Source organism: Thermobia domestica, chromosome 9, assembly GCF_964235325.1.
Source record: "Thermobia domestica chromosome 9, izTheDome1.hap1.1, whole genome shotgun sequence".
Lineage (NCBI taxonomy): Eukaryota > Metazoa > Arthropoda > Insecta > Zygentoma > Lepismatidae > Thermobia > Thermobia domestica.
In genome coordinates, this window is record NC_137462.1 from 159,675,549 (window position 1) to 159,702,048 (window position 26,500).

The 26,500-nt window shown below is 35.3% G+C and overlaps 1 protein-coding gene across 2 annotated transcripts in view; it reads right to left on the minus strand.

Moving 5' to 3' along the window:
* Nucleotides 1-371: 371 nt before the first annotated feature.
* The window catches only part of LOC145695141 (uncharacterized), a 38,636-nt gene continuing 12,507 nt past the window's right edge, over nucleotides 372-26,500 (minus strand). For both annotated transcript variants that reach the window (XM_081772076.1, XM_081772075.1), the window contains exon 2: nucleotides 372-5,044. In XM_081772076.1, coding sequence (XP_081628202.1) covers nucleotides 2,994-4,988 — 1,995 coding nt within the window. In that variant the 5' untranslated portion in view covers nucleotides 4,989-5,044 and the 3' untranslated portion in view covers nucleotides 372-2,993. The remainder of the gene's footprint in view (nucleotides 5,045-26,500) is intronic.

A 26,500-nucleotide genomic window follows, 5' to 3' on the forward strand; every position in this document is an offset into this window, starting at 1 on the left:
TAGAGTAGTAAGTAACGAATGTCTTATGGTAAAATGCAGGTTCAAGACAACTTAGGCCAAGATAAGCAGGAGGCCAACTTAGAGAGATGGCCAAGTTGACAGGTTTCACTGTATTACTATTTTATTTAGATAAAAGAGAAATGCATGACATTCTAAGCTTAATAAATTCTAATCATGCTCTGAGGGTTCAAAGAGACTATTAAGCAAATGATTCATAATGAAATAACCAGTGTTATGTCGAAGTGGAATTAAACTGCATCTTGAGGAAACTTACAGTGGCAATTTTGCACAAAATTGATGTGATACACCCAATGTTCGTACTTGTGGACTTGATCAGGAAAGGGAAATAATCGACTCAATATTATCTTGAAAATATTTTTTATTTATATTTCAATATTAATTTTTTATAACATTTAACAACACTAGTACTTATTGCAATTTTGTATTTCTCAAAATGTACTAGTAATATCAGCAAACCAGCAATTAAGGATTTAAAAATAAGTATTGTTCATTAAAGTTTATATCGTTTTTACATGTATACAGTACATGTATGCAAAACATATATGTACTAACATTTTACTTTTAAAATATGTAATATAATCAATTAGGCAAGTGTACGCGATAGGCAACTCATCCCACGAAAAGAAAAAAAAAACTATTTTTGTAAACACCAAGTGTATTAAACAAATAAACAAATCTGATATATTGTTAGAATATTTTATAAATAATTATTAAGTACGTAAATTTTGTACATTCAGACACATGAAATGATGATGCTGGCGTTCAGAATTTAAAATAAAACATACATACACACACACACACATACAAGTTGAAGGTTTGTTATTTTACTACATTTATTATTTTTTAGTAATCATAGTAATATGAGTTTTTATTCTACGAAACTACTATACCATACAAATTTTGTCTTTCGAAGTGGTAAACCGTGTTTTCTAAATTATTTATTTTCATAAATAGAAGGAACTCTATATCATTGTTCTGAAATATTAATTGAAACTGAAAAAAATCGCAGAAAATTATGCTTTGAATATTTTAAATGTATTTAAAATTATGCTTTGAATATTTTACAAGCCCTGTAATTACTTTTTCAACAATTAGAAAGAAGTGTACAAAATCCAACAATAAATATTAAAAATTTAATTGTGTAATTTTGCTTAGTACATAAGAATTACTGTTTAATGAAACACATTTTCGAGTTATCAAAAGTCAATGTAGAAACTGGAGTCCAAAGTACAAACTAGATCGAGTTGGCTGAGGGCAGAAATCAATGGAGAACTGCCGCGTTTCATACTGCCATAGAGTTAGTTTAACATGACGTTGAATTCAAATCAATATAATCTCATACACTTTGGCAACAAAGTTCTCAACAATAAGGAATTCCTCACGTATACTGACTATTTCATTAAGTAATGTTTTGTAAGCACAAGAGAAGTAAACAGATAAATTGTAAAAAAAAAATTAATAATAATAATAAAATTGATAATTGATTTTATCGATATTTTGAAACTGTAGAGTAAAATAGAACTAACTAATAATTACATGTAAGAATAAAATTTATTTAACCCTTTATTCATTAAGTTTTTAATTAAATTCATAAATTTTATAATCTTTTGTACTTAAAATGAGTTATGTCAGTGTCTTGCTTTTCTGTTTTACCTAATTTTGTGTTGTAAATTTTTGGGAATATCATATCCTAAATCCAGCAAAGATTATTCTTTATAATACATAAATTAATATCTCTAATAGCAATATATTTGTATACTGTACCGTATATAATAGTGTATAACAAGACACATATTTATTATTTCCAGAAATATAATACATAGAAGTTTCATACATATAGTAGGCTAGCATTGTACCAAAACATAACACAAGAAAGAACGGTGTAAACTTACAAAATGCAGGTACTTCTTATCTATTATTGAATTCAGGACACTCAAATGGATAAAACTTGTGTGGATCAATCACATCAAATGTGATACTTGGCTTTCATAAACATTTCCTTAATCGTGACTTTTTTTTCAGAGACTTAAAAAGTCTCGTCAGCAAATAAGTTTAAACGATCTCACCTTCTTTACAAAATACTTACGTTTCTAAATTTTTTGTATGTTAACGCTTGAGGGCAAATATAAATAAAGTTTTAAGACTTAGTGTCCCACAGCTATCATTCCTTAATCTTCAACTTTTGCGTCCTGAAGTCGTAGGAAGCTAACCCTCTAAAAAATTCGAAGAGAGCATGTCTTAAAAATTTACTTCATTACAAGACAATGAAAAATAGTTGAAACTTAGTGTAACTCGATGCAAGTTATTTTATGAGAAATACTTTATCTTCTATTACATGAATTACGAAAGATATATTCAACAATCAAAACATTATTCAAAGATGACAGCCATTCAGTTTAGGTACATGGAATCTTTACTGTATTCACTTTATAAACACTCACCAACAAACACTTGAACTATAACTTAATAATTTGAACTTTTAAAATAAAAGCATAAATTAAGAATTTCAGTCACAATTCCTTTAATGAAAACACCACCTCAGTAAAATATCACACCTTTCTACTAGTTATCCCCCAAATCTTCATATATACCTTTTTATTAGAAAAAATATATCGAAGTTGGCCCAAAAGTCACATTGGCCTTTAAACCACCCCGTTAAAAAATATTCAAGTTATTCTGTTCGTTTTTATCATGGGTATCACTGTCTGCTTGGTGCACCTATGAACAATATATAACCACTAATATTCATCTAATGAATATTTAGTAATATTTAGGTAAAGTTTTAAGTGTATATATTTGAACTCTATAAAATTCGCTGTTTTTCTTCCTACTACATATTCTCAACCTCTTTATTACTTCAGTCTCTCTTTGTATGAAGATGTCTAACATTTATATACGTTTACACTTTCTTTACAGAAGGAAAATAATTGTTTTCAATGACAGGTACACTCAACTTCAGTGAATACTTTAAACTATCCTTGTTGACGATTACTATGCTTCACTAGTTTCCTTTTGATCACTTTTCTTCGTTTGGAGTCTGCTGCAGCAATACCTAACTTCTTCATGATTTTAGGTTGTGATAAAGACATTTTCTTCATCACAGTTGGTAATTTTTTGGGTATTCTTTCCATCTTTTCAAACGTGGGAGGTGCTACAGAACTGTTACTGGTTGAAACGAATGATAAAGTTGCTGGATTCATTGAAGGTGTAACTGTACTTCTTCGTTTACGGCCTAGCATAAACGGTATCAAGGCAGCCATGGTCACTGGAACAATACCAGCACCTAAGGCTGCTAAAACAGCCCTGGAATTTGTAGAAAGACGATTACCTCTGGCCACAACAGGACGAGCTATAAACCTGGTCGCCGTAGTTGTTGAATTACCAGGGTCATCACTTTGAGGTTTGTCTGCCAATTGACCTGCTTCATCTACTGAATCGAAGTTGTTTTCTACTTCCAAGAGGCCTCCGTGAGAAGTAGTAGTGTTGACTCCGTTAGCAGACGGTAATACCGTGAGTCGAATGCTCATAGGTTTAGGGGAAAATGAAAAGCCTCTTTTAGATCCATGTCTGTGAGGTATCATGTAGTCTTTAGTGCTTGATAATAGCACCCATCTCCCATCCTCCGAATCTCCATCACTATCTATTCCATGATAAACCACAGGAGTTGGTTTTCGGTATGGAGGTGCGTTATAGTCATCATGATGATCTGGTTTCCATGGTTTCGTCCAACGATTTATGACTGGTTTACGGTATGGAAATGCATTGAAAGAATCATCATGGCTGTCGGGCTTATCGGAGTGAGAAGGTTTTGATGGCGGACGACTTACAACAAGTGGTTGGTTTCTATCGGGTTCCCAATGAGAAGGACGATCATGTGATTCTGCTTCAGACCAATGAGCATATGGTTTGTGAGAAGGCCAGCCAGGTGGTTTCCCATCAGTGATTATGAGTGGCTCTTTGTTATTTTGCCATGGTTCAGGTCCTGGTTTAGTCCACGGACCTTTATCTGAGTGTGGGCCATTAGATGCTGCAGCAGTTGGCCAGCGTGAAGGATAAGTACTCCAAGTTGACTCAGTTGAACTTGCTGGCTTTCTGTTTAGAATCCACTTGGTAATTTTACTAGACGACCAAGGAATAGGCTCTAGTGTCACCCACCCTTCATGTTCATGATTTGTTGAATAATGTGGATAATGATCTTTTGATAATGACCAGGAAGCGGCTTTTGATTTATCAGGATCAGGACTTGGAGACGAAGCCTCTAAATCCCCATTATCTGTCCACTCAGCTACTCTGTTGGATAAACGCTCTTCGATATTTTCTGAATTGCTTGAATAGCCGTGAGATGGATGATCAATGCCAGTCAGCATATGGAAATCAGGACTGATGTGGGATGGTAATCGGTTTGAACCAAATGAAGGACTGCTAATATTTTCATTAAATTTTTTATCGTGTGTAATAAACAGAGAAGAACTGGGAAGATGAGAAGAAGACATTGGCCTTTCTCTCGATGTCTCATGCAAGTTGGCTAAGAGTTTGTTGAGAAGATCTTTGGACACTGGTTTTATGGTTGGAGCGTTTGTGTCCGTTTCTACATTGATTGTCTGACTGCATGACTTGTCCCCTTCACAGTCAATAGTGTACGTGGGGATGTGAAGAGTCGTTTGAGGACGAGGGGTAGTGGTAGTTGTTGTAGTGGACGATGTGGTGGTAGTAGTTGATGGTGTGGTGGACGAGAAATAAGATCTGAACGGACCCCGATGGCTATCTCTTCCAATGTTTAATGGTTTGGATGTAATGATGAGTGAACTTAGGGGAGATTTCCCTCGCTGGTATGTTGGAGGTCCTCTATAAAACCCCACTTGTCGATCTGGTGAAGACACGAAATGTAACGAGGCATCGGACCTTGCAGCTGGAAGTCTGTCTAAAGTCAGTGTCATCAGTAAGATGACTGTATGAAGTATGCACATGATGTAGAGTTGAAGTTTCTATCCTGAGTTGTTTATCATGTTAATTTTCCATATACCTGAAATGAAAATAAAAGACAACAGCTTTAGTACATAAAGATAGTTTCAAAAGTAGTGTAATTGAAACTGACATATAGAACTACCATATAATAAGATTGTGACAAGCAAATTAAATAAAAATGAAATTGTGAAATTCATTTGCTTTTATTTAGCCAGTTACCCTTAGAAGTTGGGTCAAAGTAATAGTTTTATTCTCCTGCTTTTCCTATTTAGAGGTCAAAATCAAAATATATGCGTATATATTCATGGTATTAAAAAGTCTTACTATAATGATTTTGAAAGGTTTTTACTCACAAAAATACGTAAGTCAAAGAGTCAATGTCAAGAACAAGAATATTCATATTCTTTTAGAAGAAGAAGCATTCTAGAGAAATTCATCCTTGGACTAACAGCAATTAGTAAATAATTCTGAACGGTCAGATTGTTTTGCAAATGATTACCTGCATTTGGTCTTTGCTAGACATATCTTTTTATATTGTCTACTTTGTATGAAATATTTCTGCACTGAACTGTCCCCATGATTCTAAATCGACAACCATAGTTACATTGGTAGCTCTTAGTAAGTGAGCTGTTCTGTATGCAAAAATTAGTAAATTTAATTTTATCAATTTGATTTCCTGTGTTGTTTTATGCGTTAATATTCATTCCTCCCATCCTATGCAAGGCTTTGAAAGGTAATTTAGAAGTTAAACTGGTTTCGACTTTTCTGCACCGGTTTTCTACACAGCTTCTAGTCATGAATTAGAGGTCTGCACGGATTCGGGCCTACAAAGGATATATCACTTTGGGCCCGGGCCGGGCTCGGGTCGTAAATTTTTAAATATACAACCATATTTTTTGGGCCTATTCGGGCCTAGCTTTGCAAATATACTGTACAACGATACATCATTGTCCTTTCTAGAGAACTTAGCACAACCGCTAAGCCGTACATAAACAGAATTTTGCGTTAATTTTTAAGTTTCTGTAATTCGGGTTCATTTAATTATCACAAGAGCTCCGGTCGGGCTCGGGCCTAAACGCTAAAACATATTTCGGACTCGGGACAGGCCTTCCATTATAAATTCACGGGCCGGGCCTAGCTCGGGCTAAAAGTTCCCGCCCGTGCAAACCTCTATCATGAATACAGAACATCTTTCAAATTGTAATAAAATTTTAGTGGGGTTAACTTTTCTCCTCAAATCTTCTTTAAGGTCCACCAGACGACTAATAGGATTCAACTTCCAGAGAAGGGGTGAGTCAATGAAAACTTGACCCACGCTCTACTAACCCATCACCCTCCGTGACTTATTCTGACTTACCAAAATCCATCGTTATCAACTCTGACCCATGATCCACGCCCTCCTCTCCACTGACTAATGAATTTACATTTCTAATAAATCAAGGCTATCAAATTTATAATCGGAGGAATTTCTACGGCCAATTGCTCAAGCACCGCTCTGTTACAGTACCGGTGGATCTGACCTTTACGACATAAAATGGCGTGTCGCATCCTGTTGACCCATGACCTATTTTCCCACTCACAAATCTTGACCCACTGACCCACTCCATCTCCGTCAACTTCAATTTTGAGACATTCCGTTAAGAAACCAATGTTTGGCAAATACGACTTGCCATTTCATATTCTGAGTTAAATAGTTAATTACTGTTCAATCAAAAGACAGCGTGATTGTAATATAACTAATAATTTCCGGAAGATCAAAAGAAGATTACAGAAACTGCTCCATATATTTATGAGAGAATCGAAAACCACATCGTGAAATTCAAATATGAACACTTGGAAGTGAAATTTAGGTTTTCAGATTGAAGAATTTACTTCTCCAGCAACCAAAATTCAGAACAGTACAAAATATACCTAGAGATTTTTGAACATACCATTCAATTAAATTTGTATTGAATGATCCAGTTATAATCAGTAACAGAAACACAATTTGCTGTTTTTTTTTTTTTTTTTTTTTTTTAAGAAACAAATGTCTTGAAAAAATCTTTATATGGTCATGTTCTCCTAGAACCTTATAACGTACTGTATAATTGATTTTTAAAGGGGAAAATTGTTAATAAATTAACAGATTTTTATCTAAATTTCGCCTATATTAACATTTCTTTTTCAAATGCCAATCTAATACAGCAAAAAATTATTCAACTGTTGCCATTCCTTCCTTGACCAATAAGTGGTCGGAAAAACTAGATCTACGAACGTCATTTGGAGGCACTTATGATGGAACTGATATAAGCGTAACTCATCGAATGTATCAATTGTGAATCAAGAGTTCGCATTTGGAATATTTCATCTCTGCTTATCATGTCATCAGACAGCTTTGGTTTACCCAAAGCTTTCGAGAAAGTCTGCTCTATAGTCTTCACCAATTATTAGTACTGCATGTTTTGTCCCGACTTTGAAAGTCATACCACCACAGTCACGTAATGAGTGAATGACTAAAAGAATGGAAATTACGCATGCATGTATGAAATTCGTTAATGAATGGAATGGAACTGTCTTCATAATATTGACTGATCCGCACAAAAACCATAACTCCCGGATGACAAGGATTCTCCAACTGTTTTGAAAATGGTATAGCACGTTTAGAAATGCATCCGTGTCTGAAGAGAAAACAATGATGTAAGTGGTTGATTTTACTATTGCTGTATGATGAATATGCAGTAGAATCTAGTCATCCGCTTCCTTGTATGCGCAATATAGGAGTGGTTTATGTTCATTTTCTGCAGCGTGAAGGAAACTACATCTTTCAGGGTCGTCAGCATGAGCACATCAAAAGTAGATGAGTACATGTTCTGGAATGACAGCTGTTGTTTGAACCAAACCATGAAAAACTGTTAAAATTTCGTCAATACCATTCCACTTGTACTGAGAGTGGAGTGTTGATTCTTGATGGGTCGACTTTAATGACTTCTGTTTTTACACGTCGAATCCTCTCCCCTGAGATTTGATGCTATTTACTTTATAAACATCAATCATGATGTCGAGTCGCAGAATATTCGGATTTACTGCAAGACCTCTTTTCTATATGTAACTAGTTAACTCCCCAAACGTCTTCATTTACAGTTTTTTAACGCTAACCCTTCCAGCTTAAAGTATAGAATCAATAACAACAGTGAAAGAGCCGTAAGTACAAGATACTTTATGAGGAATTGATTCAAGAACTGTCTTTGAGATTTCGTGGAAAAGCTCGGATTTAAGAGGCCTTCTCCAGAATCCGTCTTTTGTAAGAAAAAAACATTTTTGTTGGTGTGATTTCGTACTTAAGTAGCCTGTTGATGACGTATTTCCTGGTTTTCGCAATATCTATACACCGAAAAACAATGGAACTTTCCTTCGGCACATTCACCACGACTTCTGTTTTCTTATTTTTTTTCTTACATTTTCTTTTCTTAATTGGATCCATTAATGCCTTTGATTTTATGCAGAAGCTTTCTTGGATGAAATCATCATGGCTGCGATGCACTTCAGTAAAAACGAGATTGTATCTTCATCCACCACCTCTCCAATAACAATGTTTCTTAATTTGTAGTTTTCCCGATTATTTTCATTAAACAAAAAGGTATTTCCTCTTTCCAGAACGAACTCCACCATGGCAGAACACGTTTCTAATCTCTTACTGTTGTAGCTGATGAATATTCATGGTGTAGACAGAGAACATTCGTCTTTGTCCACAAGATCACACACATTGTGCAAAAAGTAAAGTTGTTTATGTTTAACTATATCATGCTGAGCAACTGTTTCTTTTCTTCACCTCTCTCTTCTCCTTATCGTTTGATGGTTTGTTGTAATGATGTTCCAACCTTTGATTAATTGGAATAGAACAGAATTTGCTAAAAATTCCTTTCACTACAAACTCACCAGCAACAAATCATCACATATTGTAGGGTAAAGGTTTTGCAACATCAGGCAGTCCTGTAGAAGCACTGCTTCCCACCGGGAATAGTTGATTTTATAAAATGCAAATGACATGGAGACTGCCTTGGACGCTGTGTCAACAAACAGTTTCCAGTTTGCTTCCTGTGTGCACGAGTTAAGTTTCGTAACACTGGATAAAGATAAGACATAAAGTAATACCAGTATTTCAGTATGTTACTATTCTGCACACCATTATCCACAAATGCCGTGAAGGATTCATCACAAGTAGACAACTGATCATTTACGGTATCCACGTTTTTCTGTGTTTCGCTTGCGCGTTTGGAATTAACAGATAAATTCAGTAGAGCTATAGACGACACTAGTTCACTTATCGTTTTGTTCCAGAAATGCTAACCGCTGTAAGCGCAGCATTGCTTGTAATAAGATGCTGAAACCTCTCAACCCTCCTGAATAGTTCGTTCCACTTAGAATATTCTTTACAATGTGTAGTCCAAATGTTTGTCACAGAAAAAAAAGTTTTCTATACCACTAGCCAGAAGGTAATCACCGAGACAAGTCATAATTTCTTTTGAGGAGTGGAAACCACTCAAATGAAAATATCCTGTAAATTTGTCTGGTAACAACAGTTTGTTTTCTAAATTTTTAAACAATTCTGTAAATGCCTTCATCACACTAACATATATACACACTGCTGGTTTGTTTGAACCGAAATCGGAAAATATATTTACTTAATTTTGTTCAAATTTGTTCAGATGACAATTTTTTGTCGGACGCGAAATTTTGCGAAACGTGGACATAAATGAAAAATATACAGGCTTTACAGACCACTTTCAAGTCATGTAACCATTTTCTTTTTAAATAAAAAGTGAACCACCCCAAATATGAATCTGAAGTTAAACAGAGGAGACCTTTCAATGCACACGGGATAAGAACACTCTCCCGCTTGGCCACCATATTGATGGCGTCATAGTAGGTCCAAATTCTATTTCCACCAGGAGTTGCAGGGTTCCCAAAATAACGGATTACGTCACTAATTAGCTTCTCAAATGAATTTTCGTCTTTATTTGTAAAAGTATTTGCGCGTGTCAGTTTGTTAAGCGCAATCTAAGTTCTCAAAATTCAACACCTTGCGCTAGAGAAAATGGCTTAGCTCCCTCGGTTTTTAATGGAAACAATTTGAAAGGTGATATTCTACTTAGTAACGTTTACTTTGAAGTGTTTTTCGTATCTCCGGCAGTTTCCTAGTAATCCATTAAGCAACGAATATAATGAAACTGAGAAAGCTATATATATATATTTTTTACGGCAATAGTAGCTATATTTTAAGAAGTCGGTAACGTAATGGAACAGTATTAATTCAAATCACTTTAAAAATTTGGTGCCAGAACGAAGTTTGTTCCTCGAACCCGTGACTCCCATGTCAAACGCGCGTACGGTAAGGTGTAACTGAATGAATGTGTTATTTATATTTCTTCAAAATTCAACCTAACAGTTTCAAAAACTGTTTGAGAGAGTATTACGCAAAATACACGCTGAAACTTATAGATACTAATATAACGACACAATCTCGTAATTTACATTTTCGAACAGGATTACTCAAGAATTATTTTGTATTATTTCCATTGATTATGTAAGCGAAACCGTTGCACTTCTAATATTCCTTGTTAACAAAGGAAATGCAGCTGAACTCGTTCTCAGTGATGCTGCTGTAGGCATTGCCTGGAAACAATCCTACTGCCTTAAATAGTCTTCCTGCATGCTGTAGTTCACATTTCACATGCAGAAAAATGAAAGAAAGAAAGAAACGCAAATTACACATTCCCATTGTGAAGTGTACACGTTTACCATTAGCAAATCTTCCTTGTTTTCCAATGCTCCAGCAAACACACACAACTGTATGTTTCGCTTTTAACGATGCAGTTCTTTTTCCAGTGGTTACATCCCAGAGCAGAGTTAGCTTTTTATATACATATGTACTCCAAGCAGCAAAACTGTTTTTACACTGCCGATCGTTGAACAACTGTTTCTAACTGCAACCTGCTGACCTAGCGGGTTTAGGACTTTTTATTCTTTGTCACAAAAATCAACGACCTGTTTGTTTCTAGTTATTATTCTTTAAAACAAATGTTTATGCGATGTAGCACTATACACTTTTATACAGGGGCGGATCCAGGACGGACTTCTGGGGGGGTTGTAATACTGGTACTTAGAGCTACTTTTAAGAGCGTCAAACTCGGGGATGGGTTTTATTTATATATAAAATTAAAAAAGGTCCTCTTCTGGGGGCGATCGCGATCGTCCCCTGGATCCGCCCCTGCTTTTATAAATAAGGGGACTTACTTGATTACATGATTATAACAAGTTATAACTGTAGATCACAATTGTTATGTACCAAGTAATCGTAAATTATACTGTTACTGTGAACAATATAATGAAAGGAATGAAACGGAAACCTGGGTTAATCGTTTGCAACTGGGCAATGTATGTTGTATAGCAGCACATTTTGACAAAAAGAGAAACTTCAGAAAGAAACAGGTAAAGCAACGAAAGAGAAGGAATGAGACAGTACAATAAGCTACAGAATGATTGGCGTTCTACGATTAATCATGGCTCCATGAGTGCTGTATTTGCAAAATCATCCAGTACGCCATCGATCTTCTCGTTTTCTGTCACCACTGTCTTTATCAACGCTAAATTTCTTTGTTTGTCTGTCACCACCGCCTTTATTAATACCAGTTTTTTTTGTTTGTCTACCACCACTGCCTTTATCAACATCAGGTTTCATTGTTTGTCTATCACTACTCCCTTTATCAACGCTAGGTTTGTTTGTTTGTCTATCACCACTCCCTTTATTAACGCCAGGTTTCTTTTTTGTATATCCCCACTCCCTTTATCAACGCCAGATTTCTTTGTTTATCTACCACCATTCTCTTTATCAACGCCAGGTTTCTTATCTGTTCCTTGTTTTGTACGTGCGTTTTACTGACAAGGAATGGACATGAAGCAGTCATCCGGACATCCGAAACAAACCCAGTCCATTCGATAAACATAACAAAGATATATTCATGAACAAAAAAAAAGTGCCATGGACAACGGAGTAAGTCCCTGGGGCCTATTAATTCTGTTAGTATAAAGAAAATCATGGACTCGCAGCGAAATAGCTATTGCATCAACACTGTTCATTGGAAAGTCATGGTTTATAGTTCATTCTCTTCAGCATGAAACAAGCTTTCCAGAAGTGCTATGTATTGGGACCCATAACGTACTTGAGCAGGGAAAATTGGAAGCATGCCGGGAAAATTCTCTCCAGAAATCCCTCCCATCAACTGTGGTCCCCTCTGGAGTGGCCCCGGCTAAAAGCACATAATCCAAATGTATCTCGAAAAATACTATTGGGATACTATAGGTGTGCTTTTACCCGGGGCCACTCCAGAGGGGTCCAAAGTTGATGGGAGGGATTTCTGGAGAGAATTTTAATAAAATAAGATAAAATAAGATCTTATTAATAAAATAAGATATATATAAAAAGTGTGAAGTACCTACGTCATCTTTATTTCTTAACCCATTGATTTATATATAGAGAACTATTTTCTTTTTTCTTTTCTTCTTTGAAGTGAACAGGGAAATTAATTGTCTGATTTTACTGAGTTCTTGTTCAAGCCTAGGTAAATATCCCTTGCTTTCTCAAAATGAATTTGAATTGTATAATAATATAATATTACTTGAATGAAATTCGATTATTAAATATTAAAACAATATGCAATAAAATTTAATTTTCATAAAGTAAGGGAAATTTATATAGATTTTAAAAAGAAATTAGTACAAAATCGCATAATTAAAAACCCTATTAATTTTTTAAAAAATGCAGAAAGATATTTCCCCAAATAAATCAATGGAAGAGAAAACAAAACTTGAACACCGTTAAAGGCCTATAAAACAGGAAACGTAAAATGCCGAATGTGAGATTTTCTCATTACTTCAGAACATCCAGAGTGTTCCGTGATGATGGCACGAATTATATCACTAAAAATAAATAAATAATTTGTTTAAATATGTCTGTAACTCTCATACAATATAACAATATTACCTTAATTACAAAAGAACAACTTTAATTTCTGCTATCTAATATCCAGATCTAGAAGCAATTTAGCAATATAATATAGGTTATCTTCAGAATATAGCATTTGTATCATTTATCTAAAAAAAAAAATCTGCCACATGAAAATTCCAGTCTGCTTTTGAGGAACGACATAATTCATTCATGATTCCACATTTTACATAAATTAATTGCAGAGACAGTGACACGATCTTGTAATCCCAGTTCTCTTGGAGGAGGGGTAATAAGGTGAGGAACGGCCTATATTTACGAGCACACATTAGGTCTCGTCCTTCATATCCTCGGTGCTGTACAAGAACACAAAACAAAAACTCAGACTCATTCACCAGTAAACTTATTCTTCGAATGCCTAAAATATTCCGTATTTTGGTTCAGAATTACCCCACTTCGTATGCTGAAAAATAAAGCATTCTGACACAATTAATGGAGTCAATATGGGTTAGACGTTTACAAGCGAGTTGGAAACTGATTCACCTACCTTTAGCCTGTCTACATCACCAATAAGTAGCAGTGTTACATATATACAGGTGAAGGTGTCTGGTTTGTGGGGTGTGATATATATTAATATCTTAGTGCAGAGGAAGTCCAAAATGTCCTCTTGGACAGCGATAGTGATGATGTAAGTGAGTAGAGGAAAATTACGAAACTATTTTATATCGTGAAAGTGAAGATGATGATAGTAGCGAAGGAAGTGACAGTCACCATATGTAGTGACTCTACTTGCGAATTTCATTGTAAAAATGGACATATAAACATGTAGCAAAATCACCAGCACAATACCGAAGGTCAATTTCTAACATAACACGTGCCCGTGCAGGGGTGCCCAAATTAAGTAAAGTAAATAGCATTCCTGAGCCTTTCAGAATATTCACATCTCCTGAAATTGACGGAATAATTTTGAAATACACGATTGCGGAAGCTACTGCAAGGAACATTGATATTTGTAATGAAAATGAGATTTATGCACTTCTGGGTACTTTGATACTTATGAGTGCAAACGAAGACACAGCATCTAATCTGTGGTCCGAGAAATGAGAATGGATCGTGTACATTGCGTCAATAAGTCGGAAAAGATTTACAGAACTGTTATCAGTGATACGTTTTGATGATAAAAGTACAAGAACAAATCGATATAAAACAGACAAATTTGCTTCTTTGAGGGAAGTTTCTCTAAAAGTGGATAGTTTGCTTTCGAAATACTTTATTTCAAACCAACAGCTGACAGTTAATGAAATACTTAGCTTGTTTTGCGGAAGATGTCCGTTTAAAGTTTTCATAAAATAAATAAATAAATAAATCAGGGAAGTAGGGTATCCTTGTTTGTAGAATATACTTGCAGATTCTTAAACTCGTTACGTATTGAAAAATGGAGGTTTGTGCAGGAAAAGATGAAATGTGCAAAGGCAGTGGTGAGAAGACTCACTGAACCAATCAGGGATTGGTAGGAACATCATAATGGATCGGTATTACACTTCTGTTGAATTAGCAGAACTCTACGCAAAGATTAAACAGTGTTAGAAATCTGCAATTAAACAGAAAAGATATAACAAATGAGCTAAAGTAAACCAGAGATCGTGATGAATGTACACTGATGTCCAAAACGATTGTCGAATGTCTATAAATATGTTGTAGGAATTTAATTTCATAGCGAATTCGCCCGGTATGTCTTACAATGCTAGTATGTGTATAATCGGCAAAGACATGTACGTATGTGGCAAATTTCATGTCAAAAGAGAAGTAAATAAGAACAATAAAACGAAAATAAAACTTTCTTCTCCATTTACCAACATTTTGCTTTACTAATTCAAATTTTCGTATTTATAATTCTTTTCCTATGAAATTTACCACAAATATACATTTTCCGATTATACACATAGTATCAGTATTAAAAGTACCCTGCAAAATCATTATCAAATTATATTTTTACAAGAAGACAGACAGGTAGATATGCGACAATCATTTTGGACATTAGTCTACATCTATGTTTTCAACTTGTAAGGCACCGATTACGTTAGATCTTGCGTTGCATTAAAAAAAAGGTATGAAATATGTTATCTATATAATGTAATGTGATGATCCATTGGTGATATGATCCACTGTGATGATCGAGTGTATCAAAATGGGTCAAACAAACCTAAAATTATTCTTTATTTAATGAAACAATGGACAATATGTACGTTATTGACAAAATGGTTCGCCAATATTCATCAAAACTAGGTACAAGAAGATACGCCCCTTTCGCTCTGTTATTAATATTGCTGTCCTGAATAGCTACACTTTATTTACACTAAACTGCCCAGAATGGAACAAAAACAAGAGAGAAAGACGCCGACTGTTTTAGTTAGAGTTTGAAGAGTCTTTTATCAAACCAGAGAGGGAAGAAAAATCTTCGAAAATTGATAATCTAGAAAAGCCAACAATATCAACAATGGAAATAATTATCCAAAGAAATATTCATCCTGAATCATCGAAGAAAAGAGGTGCATCATTATATGATCCATGTGTTCGGGAAGTACCATCAAAGTAACTGAAGAACAGTCTGAAGAAAGTAAGAACAAGATGTGATCCATGTGTTCGGAGAGTACCATCAAAGTAACTGAAGAACAGTCTGAAGAAAGTAAGAACAAGATGTGATCCATGTGTTCGGGAAGTACCATCAAAGTAACTGAAGAACAGTCTGAAGAAAGTAAGAACAAGATGTGATCCATGTGTTCGGAGAGTACCATCAAAGTAACTGAAGGACAATCTGAAGAAAGTAAGAACAAGATGTGCAAAATGTGATAGTTTTGTTTGTGAAAATAATTCCATCACAAAAGTCCTATATTTCAAATATGATATCATAAAAATGTTTGTGTTTGAGCATATTTTACTGCTACTGTTATTTATTTCTTTATTTCTTTATCAGATGACTATATAAAATGTTTCTTATTCATGTAATATACAAAAGTTTAGATTTATAAATCTATAAACAAATAAACAAAATTAAACTCCAATTAGTAATGTAAGCAATATATCAAATGTAACCATTTACTTTAAATAAAAACAGAAAGAAGAGTTACTTCTATTGCTCTTTTTCCTTTTGCATAATTAAAAATTACTCAAAATCATAATATAGGATGCTAAAATGACTTGGAAAAAGCGTGGCCAAATTTGATCCCCTCCCCTTTGGTACTACACGTAGCAGATACGAGCGAGTTAAATCTTTTGAATGTGAAACTTCGTCTGTTGTTTCTTAATATTGTTTGAACAGACTGAACGATCGCTCTACATCACACGCAGTAGAAAGGGGCATTTTGAAGGTAACAAACATCTTGAGGCGTTAAGTCTACATATAGTTTTATATTTGCTTTACCTTTTAAGATTGAACTGATTTTACTTACTTTAACCTAGCACTGTAACCTAGATTTTTGACTAGCATTGTGTTCAATTTTTCTGTCACTACTTCTGTTTGCGACTTCTGCAACATTCGAGTTGAGATTAGGGATGCCCAGAATGGTTCCTGGTGGAACCGGTTTTCGACTCTGAACGGATCCGGTTTTTCGGATCCAGGTCTGGAACCGTTTTTTCAGATCCAGATCTGAAATCGGATCCCAGGATCCGGTTCCGGAACCGGGTTTTCGGATCCAGGTCTGGAACCGGTTCTGAAAACAGGATCTCCAAAAACTGGTTACGCCGGAATGAGAACTTTGTGGCCATCCCAATGCTAAACCCGAGCTGCTGGCAGGCTGTGAACAGTGTGCTAGACGAAATGGTGGAAGCGACAGGCAGGCGCCAGGCGGTGGCCGCTTGTCTCATATGGCTAAACAGGCAAACTCATTTGGCTAAACACCCACTGGTGTACCAAACATTTTTTCTGGGAGGTACAAGCGGGTCTGGGCGGGGAGGGCACACGCGCGTGGTCCTCTTTGGACTCTTTGGAGTGTTTTGAAGACGAACTTTGCGCCTCCTTTACGGGTCTTTGATGGCTTTCGGATCCAGGTCTGGAACCTGTTCCTAAGATCCGGTTCTGAAGCCGGGTTTTCGGATCCAGGTCTGGAACCGGTTCCGGAACGGTACTGAAAATCGGATCTCGAAGAACCGGTTCATCGCGGAACCGGTTCCGCCGGAACCAGAACTTTGTGGCCATCCGGAGTTGAGATGTTCACCAACTTTTCCCACTATATCGAGGCTCTCGTTCAGTTGGATGCCCTATCTCTAGAGAGTTAGTAATACAGATGTAATGCACGAGAAATTAGCTTTAATATACGTTATTTAATTTTCCACTGAGGTGTCACCAACAACAGATATAACAGATTGAATTGATACAGTACTTTCAAAGAGCTAGAGCACGTAACATATTTGGGATGGATTCGAGGTAATTAGAATAATAAATCTAATACTTCTAGCCACGTTCCCCATCGTGTTACAATAGGTTTGGGTGGCAATGGCCAAAAGAAACCATGATGACAGCCAAAGGGAACTAGTTTTCAACAACTTAATCCTACTGAGAGTTATAAAAAAAATCTTTATTACAGAGATTAACAAATCCATTTGAGGTAGTTAGAATGAATAATTTTGGTACATCTATGAAGGGCATGGGCTCCACAGGTGAAAGCAATCATCTCCGGATAAATTACCATCAACGCTTCTCCAGTTTTCAGCATGTAGGGAACTATGTCATTGATGTGTGAAACAAGAGCATATTTTCACATTTGAAACTTGTGTATAATGAACATCGCATCATTGAGCACTTTGCCAATTGTCTTGTTACATTTCTCAATGATCTCATATGTTAAAAGAACAGGCTTACATGGCTCACACACAACTCATATAATCACACCGATGACGATAGTTACTATCTTCATATCTGTAGTTTCATTAACTGAGACCTATATTTATTTATTTATTTATTTATTTTTGATCTTCTAGTCCAATAATTTAGGCAAAATTGAGGCCAAACCTAGACATTTAAAAATAACATGCTGAAACCTGCTGCAATATGTAGTACTACTCATGTACTTCTCACTAGAAATCCTCAAGAATCTGTTACAGGTTTTCAAGCTATGACATAATCAACATGGTTGTCGTCAAAATCCACTGTAAAATCTTTCACAATATAAATTTTCACATAATTTAACCAGAAAGTTCATTTTTATGATAATATTAAGGAAATGGATTGGAAATTTTGTGGAACGAAGTTTCCTTTTAGGGATGCGCACGAGACAAGATTTGTGGCTGTCTCGTTTCGAAAATGTGCTGTAAAATTGATGTCTCGACTCGAAAAATGTATATTTTTCTATTGGAAGAGCTGTGCCTCGAATTTTGTCAGGAAAATCCTGTCTCGACTCGTCTCGTGCGCATCCCTATTTCCTTTAAAACATTTCCCGATAAATTGAAAAAAAAAAAAATGAACACCAGTTTTAAAGTTTAAACGTAAATATTTCTATAAAGTGTTAGTGTTTGTGCATTAATATTGTTGACCATTTCAGTCATTTTAACACAATAAATATATAATTTCTATATAACTAAAATAATATTTTCTTGGATTTGAGTTTAACATCCTTCCAGCAGAGAGGCTATGTGAAATGTGGATTTACAGCTTAATGTGGGATCCGAACCATATGAGCTTCCTCCGAGAATCGAACTCGAGTCTTCCACGCCATAGGCATACACACTATCCACATAGTCACGAGGAAGCTCAAAAAAATTAAAGAGAGCTATTTGACTGTATATTGTGAAGGATGTGGTCCGTAATGAGTGCTTCGTGAAGAATCATTCTTGTCTGTTTTTCATTTTAAGATCAAAATCCTTTAAAACTTATCAGAGCTATTTCGAATTTCAGTGAATAAAAATAATAAGAAAACACGCTAATTTATATTATTAGCATAGATAGGATAATATACTAAATATCGAATATATATATAACAAGTGCATCAAAGAAAGGTCCAAAGTCCATAAGTCAACTTCGTTATAAATAAAGTTAGGAAATAATAAAAAGAAAATTAATTTGTTGGAAATAGGTGGTTTTCAATCTGAAATTAACCCACATGAGTAAGGCATCCAATGTTAAATAAATGAAAAAAAGAAAAAGAAAAACTAAACAGCAGTTTCCAGTTCAGTAGGTTATTCGAACGGAACGTATGGACACGACAAAATAATATGCAACGATGTGTTATAAAGGACAATGGTCCCGTACATAAGATACTCTTTTTGTTGATAGACAGACCTGTACATTTATGCTGTTACGATATAAGTGATAACGCCATCTTAGAAGGATGTATTTTTGGAATTTTACAGCTAATAAATGGTAAGTATTAAATAGATTCAGTGTCTTAACAGAATAAAGAAATAATTTAATTTCTTGGGCTAAATATAAGAAAGTTTTGGTGTTAAAGTAAGTTTAATCGAATTGGGACAGCAACAAATATTAGAATGTTTGTTGCAAATACGGGGAATATGGGCATTGTTATGTGAGGGAACCTAAAACATCTCGAATACGTTTCCCAACAATGCTATATTGTTGGTCTGGTGAGGGGCCAAAGAGAAGAGTCTGCTGAACTATGCCTTTTCATTTAACGAGGGGCACCTTATCAGTCTAGAGCTCAAATTTTCTGGTGCGATTTGAAAAATTCCATTTCAGATTGAAAACTATCTGTATATTGCCAACAACTTTCTCTCTTGCTAAGGAGAATGCCCACGGACTTTTCATGCACTTGGTATATTATTTAGAGTTGCTTACGAGATAAGAATTACGGTTGCCTCATCTTGAAAAAGTTACGTGAAAGCTGAATACTATTGGAAATTAGAAAAAGACAATAATGGACTTCCAGTATAAAATATGACAGTGATAACTGATACAAGAAGTAGAGCAGTGACTTAGTGGTGATTGCTCATTTCTGGTGCTAGAGATTTCTGGTTCGTTCCCATCCTAAGTGAATTTGTGGTGAACAACATCGTCTCGCTACTTCCTACATTCTCATTTTATAAATTCTTTCCTAATCATTAAATTTATTAATCGCCCTTCCTTCTGGTCTAGTGGCTAGCGCGCGCGCTTTTGGTACCAATTTCGATTCCTGGCAGAATAACGTATTGAACGCATTATTGTAGTTCCGATTCCATCTAAAACTATACATCCACTTCTCATACAGACTTGATGCTGAAAAGAGACTTTAAACTTCAAACAACAAACTTTCATTAGTCACCTGTCTCCTTTTAGTCTATAGAGCATATGCATGGGACGTTAACATTAGAAATAGGAATGAAACTTCCTCAAAATGGTATACGAAGCCGATTTTAAACACACTTTATTTTAATATTTAATATAAACACGTAAATCCATTATTTTGTACGTATTTCTATAGCAAATACTTTCTTTCCTTCTAGTACATAGAATAGTATGCCAAAGTTTTATGGAACGAGAGCCATATCATGTCAAAATTTTCTTACATTTTGCTATGTGGAGAAATTAAAATAATAACATGTGTACACATAAAAGCTATAATTACCCTAAAGTACGGTATGTAGTTGATAGTCTTGAATGCGGATAAAGGGTAACACTTTCTTTATGTAAGTTGATTTTTACATATAAACATTCTTGATGAGCAATCCACACAATAAAATTTTATTTACAAGATAATAATATATGTCGGCAAGTAGGTTAGGTAAAGATGCATGACAAAGTGTTCATATATTTAATACATGAAGAAAGTCAAAATAATCCTGTGGCAATGATGCATTAGCTTTTAAATATGATGCAGCCTGTTTCAGCTTCATGAGTTCTGAAAGCGAAATGCTTTATATTTTTAAGGAAGATAAGTGTCTTGCTCTATTTATTATGCTTGATGATTGGAAAATGAAAATATTTCAGCAGAGCGAATACGAAAAGAAAATGTATAAAGATTGTTTGATCCTTTTGTGTCTGGTTTCCTTTCAATATTATTAGCATAAAAGGGCTGGAAGTCATAACTATCCATTTTTATAAGAATGAAGGAATCGAAGATTAATATAATATTTGAAATGTTCATATCTTAGTATATCAGCAGAAAATGTCCTTTATCGCGATATTTCTATAGCACTTTTTAGGTTCACGGCTCGGCGCCCTTATTGTGCCATCACTTTTCGAGAGCGCTCCAAATCAGAACACAGGCGTACCTAAAAGACATAAACATAAATTCATGCATATAAATACATAAATGATACAATAAAAATGAAACGCGTATTTTAAATTCGCAAACCATTCTTCATGTACATTAAGAATATGATACAAGTTCAAAATCCAAATAATTGACATAATATGTATTTACGACTGTTCTAACGTTAAGTGCCTTTTCAGTAATACTTTCCAAATACACACATATCCGAAATAAAAGTAACAAATAAAAAATCGAAGATTCTAATATATATGTAAGTACTCAATGGCATTCCAGGGATGCATGAGAGTGTACAACAATGTACCAAACCAGGGACAGTACAGAACACGGAATTGAGGCAAATGAAAGGCGTGATATGAACCGAAACGTGTAACGATGCCTGTGATATTGCTGCGACCATAAGAATGAATGAGATTAAGATATGTCTGGCTGCCCTGTACATTTGCTAACAGGAAAGTTACCCTTTGAATTTGTAATGCATGCCGCACAATGGTTTGCTACATGCTGCAAGCAATTCATTAGGGTATACGAGAGGTTCATGGGATAAATCATTGCAGTCTCCCAGCAGAGCAGTTCTATGTCCGGAAGAGTTTGCAGGTTGGATGCTGAGCTGCAACGTCCTTGCCAAGGCGTCTCACACATGTTCAATAGGGTTACATGGTATATGTACTATGATGGATATCACCCATCAAGTGTTGTCATTTGTGTGTATGTGTTCATAAATGACATACAAATGTGTTTTTTTTATTCCTGCATTTCCGTTTATTACTTTAATTTTGGACGTGTGCGTATTTCGTGCTAACCCAACCAAAGTGACTCAGGGTCCCACCGCGTACAGTTTATAAAATATCTAATAATATAGGTGATAGAAATAGTTAATGACAATGGACAGCTCAAAACCATTTGAGGTATATATGAAAGGGTTTGCTAGGTGAAACACCAAGGAATTTACGAGAAATTATATCCGGCGTTTAAGACTATATGGTGCATATAGACATGCGTCCTTTTTCCTTAAAAAAAAAAAAAAGTCCCTTATAGACGACAGTGACTTTCATAAAGTTGTGGGGCTTTCGATCAACAGCTGTCTACCACGATTAATTGCCTAATGAATAATGTGTTTAGCAAATCAACTTTTCTTTCACTTGTATGACAGTTGTTCTCATGTTGATATGCGTTTGAAAAGTAAGTTCGTTCTCGTGTTGATAAGTAGATTTTTCTTCTGAATTTTATACTAAATTTATGCCTTATGTATATGTATTATATGTTTATAGTATATAGTTTGCAGCACATTTATGCCAGCTATATGCATTCTGTTTGTAGAAGCATTTTAGCTGCTTTTGTGTATAATTTATTTGTTTCATTAGCTTTTATTTTCTAGTTATCCTTGCGTCTGTATGAAATTCATTTGCTGTAAATACAGAAAATATCGTACAGTAATTGATCCCTCGAGGTCTTCATATATCAACGAGAGTGCAATGATAAAAATCCAAAAGATATTCTACCTTTGGCATACATTTTCAAAAAATTCTACCTCCTAGAATGCAGCTTTTAATTAAGTGTCATAATAAAAAATCCAGCTTGAAGTTGGGACTATGTGCCAAAGGAATAGGAAGAAGAAGAAGAACAGAACTGATCGATGATTTGAAAAATAGAAGAAAATATTGGAGTTAAAAGAGCAAGCTGAAGATCGAGAAACGTGAAAGAAACATTTCCAGGCTTAAATCTAAACTTGAAAAATATTTCTTTAAAAAAACTCAATAGTCCCGAATAATAATAATAATAATAATAATAATAATAATAATAATAATAATAATAATAATAATAATAATATTAATAATAATAATAAAGGTCATTTCAAATACTCGTAGCTCATCCGTTTTCTCAACCCCTAAAACTATGGATTCGACCAGGGACGTCCACAAAACTTTTTCAAGAGGGTGGGGAGCACCTGATTTCAAGGCTCGGTAAAAGTCCGACATACAAGCACAGTCGCAAAATCACATACACTTTGATGCGCGCGTGCACATAATAAATCGTATGAACTATTATTTACGCACATATTATTATTAACTATAGTACAATAATATTTAAAGAGCAAATTAGTATGTTTTGACATCTATTTCCAAGAACTGAATACTTTCCGCAAATCCAGGGAGAGAAACTGCACTTCTTGGCCCCCGCTGAGCGCGCTCATACGTGTGTATATGTCATAAGATTTTATCATAGAAAGGAGTCTCTTAGAGCCGCCAAATTTTGTACACAGTTAGATATTCAGCAGATCTATCTACTAAGTCGTTTCTTTGATTATCGGTTAGAAGGAGATTGGGGGATCAGACATGCGAAAAGTATAGAATATCTAAGAAGCTCCTCTTGTTAGACAACCTGACTACTGTGCTGTGCTGCAGGTTGCTTGCTGTTCAGTACGTGAGGAGAATGGGCACTTCTGCTAGTTTATAATAAAGTGTTCGACTCACAGTAGGCAAAGAGAAAATTTTCCTTGCAAAAATTTGTAGTTGCGGCCTCACTGTGATACATGCTTTGATAAGAAATAAATTCAGAGGAGCAATGAAGTGAATACAGTACTAGAACTTGTATAATCACCTTAAGGAAATATCAGATGACACCTTCTACTCACAATAAGATCCGAATGACTACTTTTTTTTTTATCCGAAGCAAACACACTCACCTTGAATCGAATCCGGTATCATGTTCGCGGAAAACACACAAGTTAGCTACTTTGTCAATGAAATGGACTCCTATGTTACGAATAATTTGTATTATTTGTTGGATCATATCAGACAAAGCATCGTGCATTTCTCGCTGTTAGCTGATCAGCAATTTAATGTTATATTAACTCTTAGGGTCCTTTGTCGAATGAGACTCGACATTTAATTTTGTCCATACCCATGCTCGACATGCATTTTGCGGTTGATTTCATCCAATGTCGAGTGTTAGTTGTTTGATTTTTAAAGATTTTTGGTTTACCTAAACTTCTTTATATATATATATATTTACGCTGTCCATCCGTACGTCCATTCAAAAAAAACTTCAAGAACTACTAATGGATCACAACCAAATTTGGTCAGGATGTAAAGATTAAACAGTTAGGAATCAAGTTTGTTTATGGAGATAATTCATCCACCAAAAATGGTAGGTAGAAATCAAGCATTTCCGGTTGTAACGTTGATTGTCATAAAATAAAACCCGTATGACGTGATAGCGAGAGGCGGTTTTCTGCAATCAATTAAGCGTTCCAAGAATTAATTTTGTCTCCACTATAATGTCTCTACTTAAAAAAAATCAACTACTTCCGGTCATAACGGTGATCTTTATAGAATAAAAACGGTCTAGATAACGAGAAGCAATTTAGCACTTACTAACATACTTAGTATGAGAATATATTATAACAAGAAATCCTGAATATATTGAATAATTGGGGTATATTATAGATTAAATATGTGAGCACAGAATTCTACTACGGGTTATACCATCCTACTTTTCATTACCACCTATCACCAGTGAGTTGACATATTTTGACGGCTTTTTATTACTCTTTTGGTACTTTTGTATTTATATAGCATTTACTTGAAACTACTTTCGACAGTAGTTCCACTACCATATTAGCCTGTGTTCCACTAAAATTCAGAATGATACCTTCCTTGCTTGGTATCAGCGAAAGTCTCAACTATATTATCAAAATCCAAAGTGGATGCTATTTCATTTTCGATAGAAAGAATGACCAGATTCGTGAATCTTTCTTGACTCATTGTGGAACGCAAGTATGATTTTATCAATTTCATTTTGCTGAAAGACCTTCCACATGATGCGACAGATACGGGCAGCGTTATCAAAATCTGAAGAGCGGTTGCCAAACTTTAGTAAATTCAAGCCCCATTGAAGATACATATTTCAGGATGCCTTGTGGGGAAAAGTCAAGTTATTCTTTAGCTTACTGAGCACACCTTAGTGAACGGATTATATCCTTACAATCCTGAAATAATTCTAAGCCACCCAGGTCATTCGGGTAGAACAAAGCCAAATCAGAGCAACATGCTTTTAGCCTTTCCTCGCTCTTATCATTTAGCTGCTACACAAAGTTGGCCATAGAACACAGGAATCCAAATCTATCGTTCAGGTCGTGCATCTGAGTAAAATGTTCATGCATTTGTTGTCTCATCTCATCTACAATTTCATTGATAGAGCGCTTCACTTCGGCCTGTGCAGTCAGAGGTTCATTCTTTGCTTCTTCTCCAGGCATGCATCTCCTTCTCCTACTGTTTGCACCCACAATTATATTCCATGCCCTGCAACTTCTTTCAGCTGCGGATATGATTTTCTTGCCAAGCTCATATCCAGGTATCATTGGTGTCAACCATACTCTGTAACTGAATGAGAGTTTGAAACTCATATCCTGAGATTGAAGTCATTTTTGGATCCGATCAATATATGAGAGATCTGCAGACCAGAAATATAATAAAGCGATGAAGTTGAATGACTGGATGCTTGCAAGAAGAAGACCAGTATCTCCTCTAGTATCAAGCGTTTCAATCGAAGTGTCACGCAGATCTTCCAACAGATCAATTACTTCATCCAATCGACTAGAAAGTGCCTTTAAAGCTTCTGCTTTCGAACTCCATCTAGTGTCACTTTCACGTTTCAGATCAATCTTTACATGATTTTGCAGCATATTCCATCGGTGAGTAGATCTAGAGAAGAATACAAACAAACGTTCCATTGCTCCAAGGTGAGCGCAAGAACGTTAACGTGCGCAGCATGAAAACAACAAGGTTCAATGAATTATTGTTACAAGGAAGGAAAATGGCCAAAAGACTTATATTCTGTATCAAAGTTTGAACTCCAGAATATTGCCCGGTCATTGTAGCCTGATTAGCACAAGATTGGCCTCTACAATCTTAATATCAAGCCCATCACGTTGATGTTTCTTCAGTATTTCAGCAGAAATACTCTCAGCAGTCTTTTCTTCGACATAGATGAAATCAATAAATGCTTCCCGAACTTAAACAGAATCATGTTGTATGTCAACAAATCGAATGATTTCTGACAACTGTTCCACATGAGAACAATCAGGAGTTGAATTAAATATAATGCTGAAGTATTTTGAATATTTGAACATTTGTTTTCTTATTGAACATTTTCTTCATTCTAAATTTGTGGGCTGAAATGTAAATTCATACGCCAAAAACAAAAGCAGAAATGGGGAAACCAGCTAAGCAAAAGGGTTCCACTCGCTGAAAATTCGACTTGTAAAGCACAAAAGAAAAAAAGACAGAAGGAAAACAAGTGAATCAGCGACTATAGCGTCTGCGCCAAAGAG